The 19,309-nt window shown below is 36.6% G+C and overlaps 4 protein-coding genes across 5 annotated transcripts in view; 2 read left to right on the forward strand and 2 right to left on the reverse strand.

Annotated features, from left to right (window-relative positions):
• Nucleotides 1-39: 39 nt before the first annotated feature.
• Nucleotides 40-2,978, reverse strand: b4gat1 (beta-1,4-glucuronyltransferase 1). Its single transcript, XM_028474582.1, has 2 exons — nt 1,676-2,978; nt 40-730 (listed from the first exon to the last, which is right to left on the reverse strand). Exons 1-2 carry the CDS (start codon nt 2,768-2,770, stop codon nt 539-541), a joined length of 1,287 nt encoding a protein of 428 aa, XP_028330383.1. The 5' UTR covers nt 2,771-2,978; the 3' UTR covers nt 40-538.
• A 1,901-nt stretch (nt 2,979-4,879) lies between these two features.
• On the reverse strand, nt 4,880-7,763 carry pfdn2 (prefoldin subunit 2). Its single transcript, XM_028474617.1, has 4 exons — nt 7,618-7,763; nt 5,464-5,552; nt 5,274-5,397; nt 4,880-5,202 (listed from the first exon to the last, which is right to left on the reverse strand). The coding sequence occupies exons 1-4, from the start codon at nt 7,696-7,698 to the stop codon at nt 5,014-5,016; spliced, it is 483 nt and encodes a 160-aa protein (XP_028330418.1). The 5' UTR covers nt 7,699-7,763; the 3' UTR covers nt 4,880-5,013.
• Nucleotides 7,764-10,365: 2,602 nt separating this feature from the next.
• nit1 (nitrilase 1) lies at nt 10,366-17,924 on the forward strand. 2 transcript variants are annotated; one of them, XM_028474315.1, is made up of 7 exons: nt 10,366-10,540; nt 11,919-12,152; nt 13,230-13,333; nt 13,492-13,628; nt 14,592-14,717; nt 15,834-16,150; nt 17,765-17,924. In XM_028474315.1, exons 1-6 carry the CDS (start codon nt 10,461-10,463, stop codon nt 16,128-16,130), a joined length of 978 nt encoding a protein of 325 aa, XP_028330116.1. In that variant the 5' UTR covers nt 10,366-10,460; the 3' UTR covers nt 16,131-16,150; nt 17,765-17,924. The 2 variants fall into 2 exon arrangements, with proteins under 2 accessions (XP_028330116.1, XP_028330115.1); XM_028474314.1 differs by lacking the exon at nt 17,765-17,924 and having other exon boundaries at nt 15,834-16,916.
• clcn3 (chloride channel 3) overlaps nt 17,812-19,309 on the forward strand; it is a 31,984-nt gene continuing 30,486 nt past the window's right edge. Inside the window, 1 exon segment of the mRNA XM_028474313.1 lies at nt 17,812-17,949. The gene's annotated coding sequence lies outside the window, so the exon portion shown is untranslated.

Raw genomic sequence — 19,309 nt, forward strand, 5'->3', positions numbered from 1 at the left:
GTTGTTGTTTTCCCCCCACCTAAAGCCTACGGCCCACTCCCCACCCTGAGTTTGACACCCCTGCTTTGAACCCTTTTTACCACTATTTCTGTCTTTTTTTTTTTGGCCACTTTAATTTTCAACTTTTAACCAATTTCTGTGGTTTTTAAAATCCCATTTCACCACCTATTTAGTCACATTTAAAACGACTATATACTATGGCACAAATAATAATAATAATAAACCTCCTGGATAACAGTGGATATTATTCAGATCAATAAATACATGTGGTTATCACAGAACAATGGACCATCATTTTGCTGACTTTATAGATGGACCTCAAAAAGGGTTGAACCACGCACAGGTTGAGAACCACTGCTCTAAAGGCGTGCCATCATCATATATAACTGTAACTGTGACGTAGATTTTGGTTGTAATAGATAAAATATTTCCTTTAGCTGCCGTGAAATAAGTTGAATATGTCAACTTATCTCAGTGGATGTGGTTTTTAAATCACAGGTGCTTTAACTATTATTTCCAACCGTTCTCCTGAATGCGTTCAGCACCGTCGGCTGGAGGACGGGTACTTGGTTTTCAGGCCCTGTTTGAAGCTGCGGAACAGTTCTCGATTGCGTTTGTTCTCCTCGTCCTTCTTGGCGTGGAACTCTCCCTGGACCTTAAAGCCACGGTGCACCACGAATGCCGAGCTCAGCACTGAGAAACGGAACCCGGACACGTGAAGCTCACAGGCCTGTCGGAGAAAAACAAAACACACGTGAGAATGAGAAAATACACGAGAATTTATCAATCCTATGGTTTTTGCTGAGCCAGTTGTTTTTTGACGTGATCCCAGAATGCACCACTAGAGGTCTCTGTTTGAAAAAGAATATGTATTATAGGTATTATGCTGATACTGGTTTCTATATTATCTTATTTTGTACCATCATTTGGTATATACAATTCATACAATTTTAGTTTTTTTTGCATTTGTTTAGACTATTTTTGTATTTTAATGATATATTTAAATATTAGTGTTTAAAATAAAATAGCATTTTTAAACATCAATTTTTCCCTCACGAAGCCAATAAATCATTGTTAAAAACTAATTACCAACCTCTCCGTCCTGTCTAGATGCAGTTTGTGGATTTTTGTCTTAAAAACTGAATTTTTAAATGCTAATAGCTGCCGTCTTGTTTTATAATCACTGTCAGAAACAAAAAAAAAACATGATTTCCTGTCGAACCGTAACACGACCCGGTACTAGCGCTTAATGTGATAAAAGTATAGAATCATCCTGTTTCAAAAGATAAAGGAGAAAAACAGGGGTATGGTTTTGGAACATTAGGAGATGTTGGTAGTCGTTTTGATCGGATCACACGTTCACGTGTAGCATCTAACGTACTTAAAAAAGAAAAAAAGGGCACCAGACCTAAAGCTGCAGATAGTGGGAAACAGTTATGGGATGCAAGCTCAGGCTTGATTACCCTGTAGTTGGCCACCTTTGATGAGGGTATCTAAGTGTTTAAACTACTGATGATGCGTCCCAAAATGTACATCCTTCCCATATCTGAGACCACTCTGAAATGGTAAACCTCATGTGACTACCATCTTTTGGGACATTGTACAGTTCCGTGATTAATGATTCCGACACATTGTTTGGAATCATGTTTGTTGTTCCACGTGCTGATGTTTCTACCTGGCTGATTCGGTTGAAGCCGTACTGCTTGAAGTTCTCGTCATACAGAGGAACGGAGCTCGGCCCGATGTAGAAAGGCTCCCACGGGTCCACCCAAGTGAGGGTGTAGGCCACCTCCATGGGTCCAGACCCCCTGACGTGGCTGTTGACCCACTGGGAGTAGTTGGTCGGGGCCTGGCATCTGGCGCACAGCTCTTCGTAAAACGGACGGACCTCCCCAACCTGGTAGAGCTGGACTAACTCGGCCTTGGTGGACGGCATCTTCCTGGCATGTCGGATCTCGAAAGCGGGCAGGACAAAGACCTCGTCGTTGGCCACCTCACGCCTCATCATCATGTCCAGAAACTGCTGATGCAGGTCCGAACTCGGCATCATGTCGATGTCAATGACCAGGATGTAGGAGGACTCGGTTCCACTTCTGGCCACGTTACGGAGGAGGTTATTGGGGTATGAGATGTTCCCACCGATGGCGTAGTTCTTGTGTTTATCCCTGTGGGACTCCAGTCTGGAGAACACAGAAGCACAGTCCTCCAGTCCTGCAAAGTGCTCGTGGTCCTGCTCGGGGAAACTTGCGGTTTCTCCTGAGAGGCAGACCAGGTGGAAGTCCACCAGGGCCTGGATCTGTGGGCAGAAGACGCTCAGGGCGTACGCCAACGCCGTGGAGAACTTCACATCTTGACCGTTTGCGAAAATGGCCACGGAGAGAGGGTTCTGCCATCTTTCCAGCAGCGAGTCCAGATGATGGAGGTTGTTGATGGTGGTGTGCGTGGCTAGGGACAGGTGGTTGGACTTCTGCTCAGAACCTGGCTTCAGGTTGGTGGTGAAGTCGCTTTTGATCAGGTTTTTATAGACTCGGTACTGACCGCTGTTGTCGAAGATGCCGCCCGTGGACAAGGAGAACCTCAGCCGCTCTTTGCGCGAGTTCTCATCATGAGGCGCATTTTTCTTTGCGCCAAAGAGCTCGGAGTACCGGAAGCGCTGCTGCTTACCGTGGAACCGGGACAGGAAGGACAGGTAGATGAGCTGCAGCAGAGCCACGATCAGCAGAGCACTGAGCACCACTCTGAAGGCTGAGCACTTCTTAGACAGATGCATCACAGAAACACTGCGCAAACACACAGCTCCAGAACACGGGCCTGGCTACTCCTGTCCGGCTACAACCGCCATGAGAACCGGGCTGGAACCAGAACCGACTGCATGTGTGGATGAAACGACCCCACAGAGGCAACAGTGTGTTGTAGAGAGAGAGAAATCCAGTGTAGGTTTAGGTGATCTCCATCAAAACACAGACACTACTACTGCGACGGTGGCGCGGGTTGATGAGCGAATTACCGTAAAACCTGTAAAAGACACGCCGCTAAATGTTGACAGGAGAATTAACGACTTTAAGATTTAAAATCATGCTAATAAACTAAAACAAGTCCTAATCAGTCAGTTGAACCTATCAAATAACAGTTTTACCGTTTTTGTTATGTTATGTTATGTTATGTGTCAGTTATTACTGACCAAGCACATGTGTTACAGGCGATGGACTGCTAATCCATTGTGCTCTGCAGGCGTGGGTTCGAATCCCATCCTCGTCGGAAAATATTTTTCCGTTTTTCTCTTTTCACTCAATGTGTGTTTTGTTTTGTTTTGTTTTTTGAGTCATTTAGTGCAGGGGTTCTCAACTGCTCTCACCCTGGGACACACATTTTGCCACGGTCATTAAATTGCGACCCATTTTTTTTTTTTTAGAATTCAACCAAATTTAGTTTTTCAAAAAAAAGCTGTTGAAAACACAAATATATAATCTTTTTAAAAAATATAAATCTATATCAGTTCCTGTGCAGCATGCATTTCAAAGCATGCCTGTCAAAAGAAAAGTTTCTTTAAAAATAAAAGGCAAATAAAGTTTTTTGACTAGCTGTCCGCGACCCACCAGTTGAGAATTATTGATTTAGTGTACTTTAGCTGTCATTATGTATATTTGGCAACTGTAAATATATGCGAGACAAATGTCCACTCACCTATGCTGACATGTATCATGTGACCACCCTGTTTAATCATGTACACTATAAAAACAGGTGGGCCAGAAAGCTACAACTCATGTCTGATGAAGGGCGGTCAGCCCCAAACGTCACGTTTTTTGGTGTTTATGAAAAACTGAAATTGGGAGCAAACTTTGTTTATTCTTAGCCTTTTTGGACCTTTTTAATCCAACACACTGCCTCAAGTAAAAGGGAAGTGCATGTTTTTTGTTGTGCTACATAACTCTCTTTCTGAACACAGGCTCTTGTTTTGAAGTTAACCAGAAGTTTTGTCAGAAGCACAATGGAGGGTCTCTGAAAATTTCCAAAATGTTGGAATGAAACGTGTTTCATGGTTAAATGAGCCCATGTTGATATTCTACTTGGCCACTTAAAATGTTTTTCAGAACTTTCAAAGTAAAGGTGGAGAATCAACAGAGATATTTAGTCTGTGTGTGATTCAGGTTTTTGTTGTTGGTTCCAAATGCATCTTGGGAAACTTGGGAGTATACTTGAGTGGGAACGCTCATCATCCTAATCATAATAATATATAGTAGACAGTAGTGCTGGGCAATATATCAAGATTCAAAATATTTTGAGTTTTCGATTTTGGCGATATAGAAAATTACAATATTGCCTATATCGATACATATATTTTTCATAGATCATTTTGTTTTTAAAAAATAGTTTGTCGCTGCTTTCGCTACTTCTCAGAACAGCATTAAAAGCTCAGTTAGATGGATTACTGAGTGCGTTCTAACGCAGACTTACCCCTAAGCAAGCCACACTTAAGAACTCACTCACACATGCTGTCCTGTATAGGAGAAAAAGCCATGTGTGTAACTATTTGTTAATAAATGTTCATGTGTGGCATTTTTCACTAATAAATTTAACCTAAGGTTGTATTTCTGGTAGGACTGAGTTACAAATACAAATGAATTTTAGTCCATATCACCAACCTTACTTAGTATACTTTAGTGGGAATGCTCATCATACCAATTATCCTAATATATATATATATAGTAGACACTGAGTATATACTCATTGAGTTTGTAGTGTGTAGTACACAGTGTTAAGGTTAGAGTTAATCAATAGAATCATTTATTTCCCGGCTAAGGTCGGGTTATATTTGTGTATTTTGTGTTGAAACGCCATAAAAAAAAGTGTAAAATGTGTAAAAGTAAGACATGACATGTTTAGTTTGACGCAGAGCCTTCAGGACCGTAACACAAAGCGAGTGCGTTTATTCAGGCACAAAGATCCACATCCAAAGAGTCCAACGTTTAATCCCACATCACGTCCTGCGTTAGATGTCCGTCCCTAGATAAACTACGACACTAAAACTCCGGCACCGCTTTTGGACCCGCCCTCCTCGCTGTCCTTGGAGCCGGCCGCTGATTGGCTGTCGCCGCTGTCTCCCTCCCCCACCAGGCGGATGTTGTAGCGCTCCCTGTACTCCGTTAGCTCGCGTCCTTTAGCCTGCATCTGTGTGTTGATCGTTTCCACGACTTTGGAAATCTGCAGCGACAGAAGAAGAAAAAAATCAGCTTTGAAACATTGATATTGTTTACGTTTCTAATGACGGTCACCTGCTGTTTGTTGGCCTCCAACGCAGGAAGCACTTCCTTCACCGTCCTCTCCACCAACACTCCACCCACCAGACGGAAGCACTTCCTGGAAGGATCCACTTCCTTCAGGGTGTCGATGACTAAGCTGAACGGGGAGAAAAAGCCGAGGTAAGACGTTTAGAGTCTGACTTTAAATGTGATTTTCACCAACCTGTGCTCGTTGATTTCCATCTCCATGTCTGCAGCTTTAGACGCCATGCTGCGCTGCTCCTGGCGCATCCTTTGAAACGTGCCCACCACCTCACACACGCACACACACACACATTATTATTTCGATCACGCGTAAATCTATCAAACGTGCATCTTAAAACGGTCTCAAACACTTAAAGGGATTACAAACAAAAAAATAAATTGTATTTCTAAACTACACACTAAAATTAAACAAATTAAATTAGGCAGAAATTGGTTTGATTAGTAATCTTTACAGAATAAACTTTTTTTTTCATGTTTAAATTTTTTAAATGTTTTTTTTTTAATTTTCTTTTTTAATGTACAAATGAATTATTCAAATTACATTTGTTTGTGCAATTTTTAAGTTTAATTTAAAAAAGTTCAATAATTTAAAAAAAAGATCTTTAATTATAAATTAAAATTATGGTACGTCAAAGATAGTCAATCACTTCAAATAAGGAATTTTAGAAAGAAAAAATCCTAATTCATTACACGTTTGGATTAAATTATGTTGCATTTTATTTTTTGGTACACTTTAATTCTGTGTTGTCTGTGCATGTGTACACAGGCATTAAATATTAACGACTACAAGATTATAGTAGCTTCTTTAAAAAAAAAAAACATACTTTAATCAGTGTGTACAGAAATATTTTTGTTACACATTCAAACTGATGTTTTGGAAATATGTTTGTGTACTTTTGTCATTTTCTATATTTTATTTATGCATGTTTTGGTTGTCCTTTTGTGTATTTTACATGTACTTCAAATCATTTTGTACATTTTTTCTCTCTGTGTATTTTTGTTCTACTTTTGTGAGTCATTTTTTGTGTTTATTTTGGGGGCCGCAAAAAATTAGTGTGAGGGCCGCATATGGTCCCCGGGCCACCAATTTGCCCATGTCTGCATTACATATTAACTTTGTAAGATTATAAAAACTTCCTTGAAAGAAAAAAAAAAAAAAAAAACGTGTTTTTTCATGTATGAATGTGTAAATAAATATTTGTAAATAAACTGACTGCAGGTTTGAAGGCTCGGTGCTAATTTGAGTTTCCCTAATTTTATGATGCACATTTTTCACCACAAAGCTCTAATAAAATCTGTTAAATCTCGTTTACACGGTTTAAATAAACCACAGAGAAACAGACGGGACTCTAGCTCTGTGTGAATAAAGAAACAGCTTTATGTGAGATTTATTTTTAGGTTGTATTTTTGATGAAAAAGGCTGAATAATGGATGGGTGGAGGAAGCTAACTGTTAGCATCGGCACGATCGGTGTTGTGACAAAAATGGTCGCGTTCATAAACGGTGAAGGAAGTAAAAAAAAAAAAAAGGAAGCGTTGTAAACAGTTTGCTTTTTTCTACCAAGGGTAAATTTAAAGAACATTTAATAATCCAATATTTAACAAAATAACAGTTTCTGACGCTAAAACAATAATTACACCAAAAGTTATGCATTTAAAAACAAAATCAGTGACAATCATTTTATTGATCCTAATCCTAATATTTCAGGTTTTATTTACATTTTATTGTGCTTTAATGTGCTCTTTAAGTGTTTTTACATTTTACTTTACACTAAATCATATACATTCTGTTTTCATGATTACATTACCAGTAGGCATTAATGAAGGTAGTGCACTTAAATATAACTTTTTTATGTTTTTTTCTCTTAATATAAAAATAAATTTCCATAAACAATCTATTGTTTGATAAATATAATATATAATTAAATATAACGTTCTATTTATATAATTGCATTGCTAAAAAGGAATGTTTCCAAACGGAATTAATGTGTATAGAAATGTGCAATGAAAGAAAAAAAAAAAATGTATTATGTACATTTTGAAATTAAACTGAAATAGTTTAAATTATTTCATACTTCAACTTAAAAAATAAAACCTAACAATGAATTACACAAATACACATTAAGATGTGATTAAACGTAATGATTAATTTTAAATTTGAATTATTTAAGTTAAAAGCGCTTTTTATCACCGGCGCGCGCTCCATGTTTCCACCACATGACACGGTAACACTTTTAGCCGTAACACCGCAGAACACACACGCTCCAGTTGAACTGGAAACGAGCCATATGAGGGCGAGTGGACGCCCGTCAGCAGGTGTGGAGGGCAGGTACCTGCTCTGCGGACACACCAGACGGCTTCGCTCCGCCGCTGTTGCTGGATTTCCCAGTGGTTTTACTGCTGTTGGTCGCCATCGTGGAAGGTTTCACTACCTAATCTTTTTACGGACCAGATCCTTTGAACGCATGCGCCTAGATTGCGTCACTTCCTTCACTCACAATCCTTACGTCAGAGCTGCGGGAACGTGATATTTGAATTTAAAAAGACCATACAACGTTTGTTAAATATTATAATAGTAAACATTTAAATATTTGACTGTTTTGCAATGTTTTTAATTGTTTATTAAATAAATACATAAATAAAAACACAATACATTACATTGACAATCAAAAACCAAATAGAAATTAAGATTAAAAAAAACAAACAAAATAAATCGGAATTAACTCAAAACATAAATTTCTAATTCTTTTTAAATAGCAGGGTTTCAGCCTTTTAAATAGTACAGGGCGACCGGATAGAGACGAGTGTCGTTCATGCTTTGGAAGGTTCTGAAAGGATCCGGTTGGTGAAAGGATTCGGTAGTGACCGTGAATGGTTCTAGAAGGTTCTAGCTGCAGCCACAGCTGCTCCAAACCACGCTCCGTACTAACCATAACCCCTACAAAATACGCCCCATTGATCCCCCTGAGCCAACACCTGGACATCAACCTGTCCACTAACCTCAACTGCTTCCACCAACACTGTTCTGGCAAATTTGGATTTTTGCAATACTTACCTTCCTTTTTAACTAACCATAACCCTAACTGCTACTGCCTCCACTTCCTGGCTAAATTTGAGGTTACATTGAAAAATTGCTTCACCGGCCATCGTCGCACATGTGGGTGAATTTTAATGGCTCAGCATTTAAAAATTTCTTGCGTAGGCGTAGTTTGTTGGATATACTTGGGCAGCTTCCAAATAGTCCCTCCTATCTCCTTTCCTATCCACTTTTCCTTAACTTCCTGGATGATGTCACAGGCTAAAGGAAAGGTGTTAGGAGAGGAGTTAGGAAAAGGACGTCATGTTTTTTTTGACAATCAGACGAACTTCCTCTAGGTGACATAATAATCCGATGGCCGCGAAGGTTAGTGACATCTGCCGTGGTGAAATAACTACACATTTCCGAAAATGTACTAAAAGCGCAATAACACTTTTCACTGATATAATCTAAAAAATCACAAGGTTTGAATGTAAATCAAAGGAAAAGAGGTTACCAGGCTACGAGGAACTAAAGTGAAACCAAAAATACGTCACATTGAGAATGGTTGCTCACACTCACCTTCAACTCAGAAATATAAATTATGTTGAATAAAACATAACGTGGCTAAAAATGTCTTTGATCTCTTGTTCAGTTATAATCTGATTATTTGATTTACATATAATAAGATATGAGTTTTAGATTATTTCAACTTGTTCAAGACATAATATTGCATTGGTAATCTCTGTCACTTGTCGGTCATCGTGAGTTTCCGTGAGCGTTTGTGTGTGCGTGTCCCTTTAAATGTTGCCGCAAGGAATTGTGGGTCAGCATTTTCTCGTCTCCTTTGGTAAAGGATGCATCAGTGTTTCCTAGGCTAAAGGAAGTTATAAGGGAAGCATTGAGCTTCCTTTCCTCAGCTTAAAGAGAACTAAAACGCTCCTAATCATGGCCACCACTTAAACATTTCCGGGTGTTAAGGAACAGTGGATAGGAAAGGAGATAGGCGGGACTATTCGGACGCAGCCTTGGAAGGTTCTGCTCTAGTCTGAAAGACCCTGGGACTGTGGGAGGATGGGCAGAGGTGGCTTCAGTTTGCCTGAGTGGAAATGCGAGAAAGCATCACCAGTCTCATTAAAAAAAAAAATCTATATTTGAAGACTTCTTTTGTCTAATTGTTAAATGTGAGACGCTAAAATGTAGATTTAGTTACAGTTAGAAGAAGAATAAATATTCTTGGAATAGATAATTATTCAACACAAAATCTATCAAATTTGAATTGGTGAGGATGTATTTTACAGGTGTTACATACAAAAAATAAATTTGGAGGCAGATATTATTAATGCCATTATTTGGGTCTCAAATATTTTTTGCATTTGAACACTTTTTTTCTTTGATTGGAAATATTTATTTTGATTGACATAAACTTTTCCTATTGAAACATTTGTATTTGATTGAAGTGATTTTTCTTTTGATTAAAAAGGTTTTTTTTAATTTTTTTTATTGAATAATTAAGACACAAATGTACTTCCAATCAAACACACAAAGATACACATAAGTAAATGGAAATATTAAAGAAAAAATAAATACATGTTGATTTGTTTAAATCAGCAATTTATTTTATTAGTAGTTTTTCACATTTTACATACAACATACATACACGACAAAACACACCCGTCCCACAAAAAAACATCAACATGCATATCAAGAACGACATAAAATAAACAGTAAATGTATAAATCAATTACAGAAGTATATAAACACTTCATTCAGCATTTTTTTTTTTTTTTTTACAATATAGATCATTTTAAGAAAGAAAAAAAAACACAACTAACTGGCTTCGATTTGGTATAAAAAATGTTAACAAAAAAAATTAACCTTTTTTTATTTCTATTTCTTAAACCTCACTATAGTATATTTCGAGGTTAAAAATATATTTTCGAGGCTTTGACAGTCAGTAGTAGTTAGAGATCCCCATGAAGAACGAGTGCTGGTGTTGTTTTACTGAATTACCACAGGGGGCAGTATTGTGCAATGACCGCATTTATTTTGAAGTCGAAGAAGAAGAAAAATAATGGATTCTTCCTGTTTTTCTGCACTTTAGTGAAGCTCATGGTGGATTAACGTGATTTTGTCACTCATTCACACACAGTGAGACTAATGTTTACCATCAGGAGCTTTTTAGGATCATCTGTGAAGTATTTGTCAGCTGTAACTCACTCAGTCCAGCTGCAGAACAGGTTAGTTTTTATGTTATTAACATGTTATGAATGTGATTTTCTTCAGTTTTGTCTGAATAGAAACAAGTTATACTGTTATTTAACTAATTTACCAAAAAAAAGTGTTAATTATACATTGAATAATTTATAGAAAGGCTAACTGACGGCTTTAAGTGTGTAACTGTAAATATTTGTGAATAAATTAATGTTGGATTGAAGACGTTTATCCATGAGTGACAAACTAATTTTTGTTCATGTAAAAAAAAAAAAATTATATATATATATATATATATATATATATATATATATATATACTACTCTGTCATTTTTAGAATGACACACAATGACAAGAAATTTCAATAAATGACAAAAATACACAAGGCGACAACAAAATGCACAAAAATTAAGTCCATAGAAGGACAGGAAGTACACTAAATGACAACAAAATGACAGAAAATACACAAAATGAATATAAAACCTTGCAAAACTCAAACCAAAATACAAACAAAATGACTATGAATACACCAAATGACAGAATATCATGCTAAATGACAACAAAATACACAAAACAGTACAAAAACTCACAAAGCAACTACAAAAACACACAAAAAGCAGGAAATACGCAAATTGAGGAGGAAAAAAAACTCCTAAAGCAACACACAAAATGACATTGAAAATACACATTATGACAAGGACAGTACACAAAATGTCGATAAAAAAACACACACACAAAGTGACTCTCAACACACAAAACGACACTGAAAATACACGAAATGACAACAAAATACACACGACAATTGCGCAAAACTCGTAAAACAACAACAAAAAGTACAAAAACTCACAAAACAACAACTAAATTGCACAAAATTGCAATAAAAGATATGAAGTGACTCTAAAAACACACAAAATGCAGAAAATACACTAATTGAGACATCCCAAATACAGAAAACAATGAAAATACACAAAAATTGCAAAAACTTACAAAACAACAACAAAAAAACCTCACATAATGACGTAAAAAACCCAGAATTACTCTAAAAATTCACAAAACGACAACAAAAACTCTTAATAAAAACACACCAAAACAAGCATTTGTGCAGTAGTTCATTCACATTACTAGAATAATATGTATGTGTTACTATAGTAACTGCACAGCACCATATGGGTACAATTAACATGTCACATTATGGCTACTACCAGTATATGTTCCTTACTGGTTAAAATGGAGACTTTAAAGGGTTTTCTTCATTATAGTCTTTTACTGTAAGTATTGTACATTTCTCCTGTGGTGCCTGAATGTTAATTAAGGTTTCCACTGAAAGAGAAGGAAACGTCTCATGTCGGGTGTTATGTTTGAAGAAACCCAGTTGACCCAGTGTCCCCACTGTCTCCTGTGCAGGATGTGTGCAGGGCGTCTCCCAGTGGCTGCTGTGTGTCAGGTGACGTCCACCCCAGACAAAGCTGCTAACCTGTCGTCCTGTGCTGAGCTGGTGGAGGAGGCGGTGCAGAGAGGAGCCAGCATGGTGTTCCTGCCTGAAGGCTTCGACTACATCGGCTCCACCAGAGACCAGACCCTCAGTCTGTCTGAGAGCCTCCAGGGGCCCACACTGTCCTCATACAGAGACATGGCCAGGTAGGTACACACTCATTATTAATGATTAATATCATCATATTTAGTACTAATCATTCAGCATTTTTATATTTAATATGAATTATTTATTATTTTTAGTATTATTACAAATAATTTATCATTTTTACATTTATTTTTTTATATTTAATATGAATTATTTATTATTTTTAGTATTATTACAAATAATTTATCATTTTTACATTTATTTTTTTAATATTTAATATGAATTATTTATTATTTTTAGTATTATTACAAATAATTTATCATTTTTATAGTTATTGGATTTATATTTAATATCAATCATTATTTTTTTTTAATTATTACAATTATTACAAATGATTTACTTTTTTACATTTATTTATACTATATTTAATATGAATTGTTTATCATTTGTATTATTATTAAAAACTAATTATTTTTATATTTAATTTCAATAATTTATTTTCTATAATAATAAATCATATTTTTCAATGTTTATATAGATACAGTATTTGTTTTGTTCCTATAAAATTGCATTGTTTAATCTATGGTTATTTATTTTTTATTATTTATATATTTTTTTCAATTTATTTTATATATATATATATATATATATATATATATATATAAATTCTTGTTTTTGTTTACTGCTGTTTCATTTAATACACTATGTTTTTGTAATGCATCGCTGATAAAATATGTATTTTGTTATGTTTTTTATATTTAAATTTTGTATTTATTATTCATGAAGTATTTATGTTTCATATTTCTTAATAAATTGTTCATTCTTTCATTTATTTTTCTATTAATGTATTTTTTATTATTATTTATTTATTTTTACTAATGCATCCATTAATTCTACTTCTCAATAAATAAATAACAAACAGATGTTGATTAAATATTCAATATTTTTCATAATGGTTCATAATTTATTTTTTCATCTTGTATATTTTTTCTTGTAATTTAAAATGTTCATTACTATATATTATCAGATTTGAAATCTTTTAGATCCCAGCGCTAAAATAAAACATGATTAAGATGTTTATTAGAGCATAAACAGGTGTCTTATTATTATTTGTTTCTTTACTTGACATCTATCAGAAAGCTGCGGGTGTGGCTCTCACTGGGAGGATTCCATGAACGTGGCCCCGACTGGGAAACGGACCGAAGGATCTACAACAGTCACGTCATCATTAACGACAAAGGTGTGTGTGTGCGTGTGTGCGTGTGTGTGCGTGTGTGTGTGTGTGTGTGTGTGTGTGTGTGTGTGTGTGTGTGTGTGTGTGTGTGTGTGTGTGTGTGTGTGTGTGTGTGTGTGTGTGCGTTTCCACACAGAGAACTCACATAGTCGTCACACCTGCAGGTGACATGGTGTCAGTATACAGGAAGTCTCACCTGTTTGACGTGGAGCTCCCAGAAAAGGGCGTGTCACTAAAGGAGAGCTCGTTTACCGTCCCAGGACCAGGCATCGTCAGCCCAGTCCAGACTCCCATTGGAAAGGTGAAAACACCTGCGCCAACACGAGGATCACTTAACGCAAAATCAGCATTAAATTAGTAAAAAAAAAAAATGGAAACAGCAACAAAAGAAACACATTTTTAATAATGATGTACGCAAAATGTCACAAACAAAGCAAACAGAAACAACAACTAAATGACATTAGAATTAAAAGCAGAATAAAACATGACCACAAAAGTAAACAAATAAAAACACGAACTAACAACAAAAGTAATCAAATCAAAAACAAAAATTGCAAAATGACAAAAACTACACAAGTAAACAAATATGAGTAATTATTTGTGATGTGTTCACTGACACTGATCTTAATCGTGATGCGTTCACTGACACTGATCTTTATTATTCGTGATGTGTTCATTGACACTGGTCTTTATTATTCGTGATGCGTTCATTGACACTGGTCTTTATTATTCGTGATGCGTTCACTGACACTGGCCTTAATCGTGGTGCGTTCACTGACACTGGTCTTAATCGTGATGCGTTCACCGACACTGGTCTTAATCGTGATGCGTTCACTGACACTGGTCTTAATCGTGATGCGTTCACTGACACTGGCCTTAATCGTGATGCGTTCACTGACACTGGTCTTAATCGTGATGCGTTCACTGACACTGGTCTTAATCGTGATGCGTTCACCGACACTGGCCTTAATCGTGATGCGTTCACTGACACTGGTCTTTATTATTCGTGATGCGTTCACTGACACTGGCCTTAATCGTGATGCGTTCACTGACACTGGTCTTTATTATTCGTAATGTGTTCACTGACACTGGTCTTTATTATTCGTGATGCGTTCACTGACACTGGCCTTTATTACTCGTGATGCGTTCACTGACACTGGCCTTAATCGTGATGCATTCACTGACACTGGTCTTAATCGTGATGCGTTCACTGACACTGGTCTTAATCGTGATGCGTTCACTGACACTGGTCATGGTCCAACAGGTGGGTCTGGGAATCTGCTACGACCTGAGGTTTCCTGATTTATCGGCTGCTCTGCAGAGACATGGAGCAGAAATCCTGACCTTCCCGTCAGCGTTCACTGTGGCTACTGGAGCCGCTCACTGGGAGGTTGGACTGTCTCTGATCCATTCATTATAAACTGATGCTAAACACAATCCTGATCCTCTTTCTTTAACCATAGCACATCATGTCATCCTGCAATAACTGAATTTGATAATGCTAGGCTAATGCTGATGCTGGGTTGGTGTTAATGCTAGGCCAATGCTATTACTCGATTAATGTTGATGCTAGGTTAGTGCTAATGCTATTGCTAGGTTAATGCTATTGCTAGTGTTAAGGCTAAGCTAATGCTATTGCTAGGTTAATGCTAGTGCTAATGCTACTGCGAGGTTCATGTTAATACTAGGTTAGTGCTACTGTTATTGCTAGGTTAGTGTTAATTTTAGTCTAATGCTATTGCTAGGTTAATGTTTGGTTAGTGCTAATCCTATTGTTAGATTAGTGTTAATGCTAGACTATTGCTAGGTTCATGCTAATGCTATGTTAATGCTAGCCAATGTTAATGCTAATGCTAGTTAATGTTATTCCTAGCTGAAACAAATTTATGCTAATCTTAGTTATTGCTAATGCTAATTTATGGTAATGCTACTTAATGTTAATGTAAATGTATTTTCATGCTAGTTAATGTTAATGCTAGTGTAACATTAGCATTAGCTTAACATTTCAATAGCTAGCTAATGTTAATGCTAGCTAATGCTAGTGCTAGTGTATGTTAATGCTGGCTAATGTTAATGTTATTTAATGCTAATTTATGTTATTGATGCTTAATGCTAATGTTAAATTATGCTAATGATACCTAATGCTGCTTAATGCTAATTTATGTTAATGATAGTTAATGTTAATGCTAGTGTAACATTAGCATTAGCTTAACATTTCAATAGCTAGCTAATGTTAATGCTAGCTATTGCTAGTGCTAGTGTATGTTAATGCTAGCTAATGTTAATGTTATTTAATGCTAATTTATGTTATTGATGCTTAATGCTAATGTTAAATTATGCTAATGCTACCTAATGCTGTTTAATGCTAATTTATGTTATTGATAGTTAATGACAATGCTAATGAATGCTAATGCTGGTTAATGCTAAAGTTAATGTTAATGCTAGCAAATACTAATGCACAACTAGTGAAACAAGGCTTCTATATCACAGTGTATTTCCTCCTCAGGTTCTACTCCGTGCTCGAGCCATCGAGACCCAATGTTTCGTCGTGGCCGCGGCTCAGGTCGGGCAGCACCACGAGAGACGCGCCTCCTTCGGACACTCGCTGGCCGTGGACCCCTGGGGGGAGGTGCTGGGAGACGGTGGGGGGGAGCGGCCAGGGCTGCTGCTGGTTGAGGTGGACCTGGGGAAGGTGAGCCGGACCAGGAGGAGCATGCCGGTGGAGCAGCACCGCAGGGAGCCCACCTTCTACCAGAGTGTGACGGAGAACTGGGAGGAGCTATCCAACACTTCAGAACACTAGTAACCATAGTAACCATCATGGTAATGAAGGACTGGGTCAGGGCTCCTAAACTGGAATCACTGGTTTCAACAAATTCTATAATAAATATGAAGTGCAAAAGTCTAAATAAGTAGACTTTAAATAAAGTAAATTACAGGATTTAGTTTAAAAAAATATTTTTATAGTCTAATAATAAATAATCACAGTATACACATGCAAACATGTATAAATAAATGCATTTACACATAAAACAATAGAATAAGATTGAAATTAATTTAGTTGAGTGAAGTGAAATTAAAAAAGCAAATAAATAAAAAGGAAATGAGTGAAATTGTTTCAGAAATTTTATTTTTTTATTCACACTTCAAATTTCAAACAAATTATAACAGTGCAAAGATTCTTATTTTAGTAATTAAAATTATATTAAAAACGTATACAATTTGAATGACTGAAATGAGAATCTTTGCACCTGTGCAGATGGCTAGCTTAGCTATACTTCAAAATACAATTATTTTGTTCAAAACAAAATGTAATGTGATTAAATATATCTTTATTTTATTTATTTGATCCTTAGTTCAAATGAGGTGGTTTCTGCGACTTTTTTTTTCAATGAATGAGGGTAAAGAAGATGAAACACACCAACGAAGAAACGAACAAACGCTGATTTTCTGCTTACACTGGAGTCGTTGGACTGTAGTGACTAATTCTGACCAACAGGCGCCGCTGTTTGACCGCAATGAATGAGGACATGAAGAAGAAAAACCGTTATTTCTGATGATACGTGAAATAAATGTTTGTTTAAATCGGTCTTGTTTTTTTTTTCTATCTTTGCCAACAACTTGTGTTACAAACTAATTTAAAATACTTGCTTAATTACAGCAACCCTTCACTTTGACCTGACATGCATTACATTCTGACACAATGATAAATCATATGTAATTACGCTGATACTTGGCTATACGTTAATTTCTTTACCTTTTCTACCTAAAAAATGTACTTACGTTTTGTGAGAGGTCATTTTCGATAAAACACTAAATAAATACAATCATTATTAATTTGCAAAACACCAATAACAAATATTAAAAATGTAGTTTTATGTAACAAAATATTTTAGTTTTAAATAATTTTTACAGAAAATAAAGCAGGGATGCTCCAAAATAAGAATAAAAAGAGCTTATAGTAATCTTTGTAGTTAAAAAAAAAAAAGGCAAATAAAGCATGGTTTTAAACAAGTACTTAATACTTAAGCACATTTTTCAAAGTAGGAAACAATTCAATGTGTTTAATAAGATTTGTGGCAGAATTTTGAATCGAACAGAATTGTTCATAAAGAAAGTGTTCTTTTCCATAGGTGAATTATGGCATATGTTTCTCCAACTTTATAATTTTTTTGCCCCAATATCAATGTTTGACCAATACTTATTGCAAAAATAATTTTGAATACATTTTTAGCAAATTTGATTTTTGTCTTCATTGTTTTTCGAACTTGTTATAAAGGATTCATTTAAATATTAGTCGTTAATTTTTATTCGGAGTCTTCAACAAAAATTGCAGCTGGTATTTTTTTTTCTTCTTCTTCTGTGCAACTATTATTTTATTGTATTAATATTTTGTTTTATTTTATTTTGTTTCATTTGTATTTAATTTAATTTCAGGGTGGGTGATGTGAGGCGGAGCTACACAGGAACCGGAAGTGAACGTCACCGTCTGACAGCTGGGACAGAAAACACGGTGCTGAGGATGAGGATGATGAAGATAAACCATGTCCTCCGTGTAGGCAGCCAATGAGCAGGAAAACGATGCGTTGCTATGTCCGAGCTGGGATCGAGGCTTTAGGCAGGTAAGTGGTGCTTCTCCTCCTCCAGGGGCTCTGTGTGAGCGTCAGGCCGACATCCCTCCATCACCTCCCGGCTTGGCCTCGCTCCGCCTCCGCTGGACGCTTTATGGTTCTATGCTGGAGCTCAGAGGGAAACCGTTAGCTGCTTGTTTTTCACACCCATCAGTGCAGGTGCAACCGTTAGCGTTAACCCGAATAAACATTAGCCAACTACTATTAGTTTTGTATTAACATTAAATGGTCATATCAAGCTACTGGACTTGAAGTTTAACTTGAAGACGTCCCATTTTTATCATAAGAAGCTTTTTTTTTTATTTATAAAGTTTCTAGCTTGTAGCTAATTAGCATATGATGTGGCAGCAGCTAATTCGCATATTAAAGGCACCTGTTAGCCGCCAACTCTGGTAGAACTGGTGGTATTATTTTGACAGTGGAGCGTATTACCAGTCCCTGAACCATTTGATGTACTGGGCCTCAAAGAAAGAGTAAAGTTTAAAAAAAAATATTTGTGTTTAATTAATCAAAGTGGCTATCCGTACGTAGCCGTACGGACAACCTTTGGTACTATTAGTACGTAGCATATGACGTTACCGGGAATCATGTGACCATTCCGTACATTCAAAACAGAACCAAAAAAAAATGACTGAACAAGTGATACAGTACAAATTCACGGTGAGAAGAAATTCATATCCACTTCAGAAGGTTAGGGTTAGTTAGTCCGTAACGTAGTTTAGGGTTACGGTTAGGGTTAGTTAGTCCTTAACGTAGTTTAGGTTAGGGTTAGGGTTAGTTAGTCCGTGACGTAGTTCAGTTACGATGAGGGTTAGTTAGTCCTTAACGTAGTTTAGGGTTACGGTTAGGGTTAGTTAGTCCGTGACGTAGTTCAGTTACGATGAGGGTTGGTTAGTCCGTAACGTGGGCTAGGGTTAGTTAGTCCTTAACGTAGTTTAGGGTTACGGTTAGGGTTAGTTAGTCCGTAACGTAGTTTAGGGTTACGGTTAGTTAGTCCGTGACGTGGGTTAGGGTTAGTTAGTTAGTCCGTAACGTAGTTTAGGGTTACGGTTAGGGTTAGTTAGTCCGTAACGTAGTTTAGGGTTACGGTTAGGGTTAGTTAGTCCGTAACGTGGGTTAGGGTTAGTTAGTCCGTAACGTAGTTTAGTTATGGTGAGGGTTAGTTAGTCTGTAACGTGGGTTAGGGTTTGTTCATCCGTAACTTAGTTTGGGATTACGGTTAGGTTTAGTTAGTCCGTAACATAGTTTAGGAATCTTCGTATGAATAGCAAAGAGAAGTACTGGTCAATGAGGGGCGCTACATATGAATAACACAACAATTCATAAATATGTAGCATGTCTGTAACGTAGA

This window comes from Gouania willdenowi, chromosome 18 (assembly GCF_900634775.1).
Source record: "Gouania willdenowi chromosome 18, fGouWil2.1, whole genome shotgun sequence".
NCBI lineage: Eukaryota > Metazoa > Chordata > Actinopteri > Blenniiformes > Gobiesocidae > Gouania > Gouania willdenowi.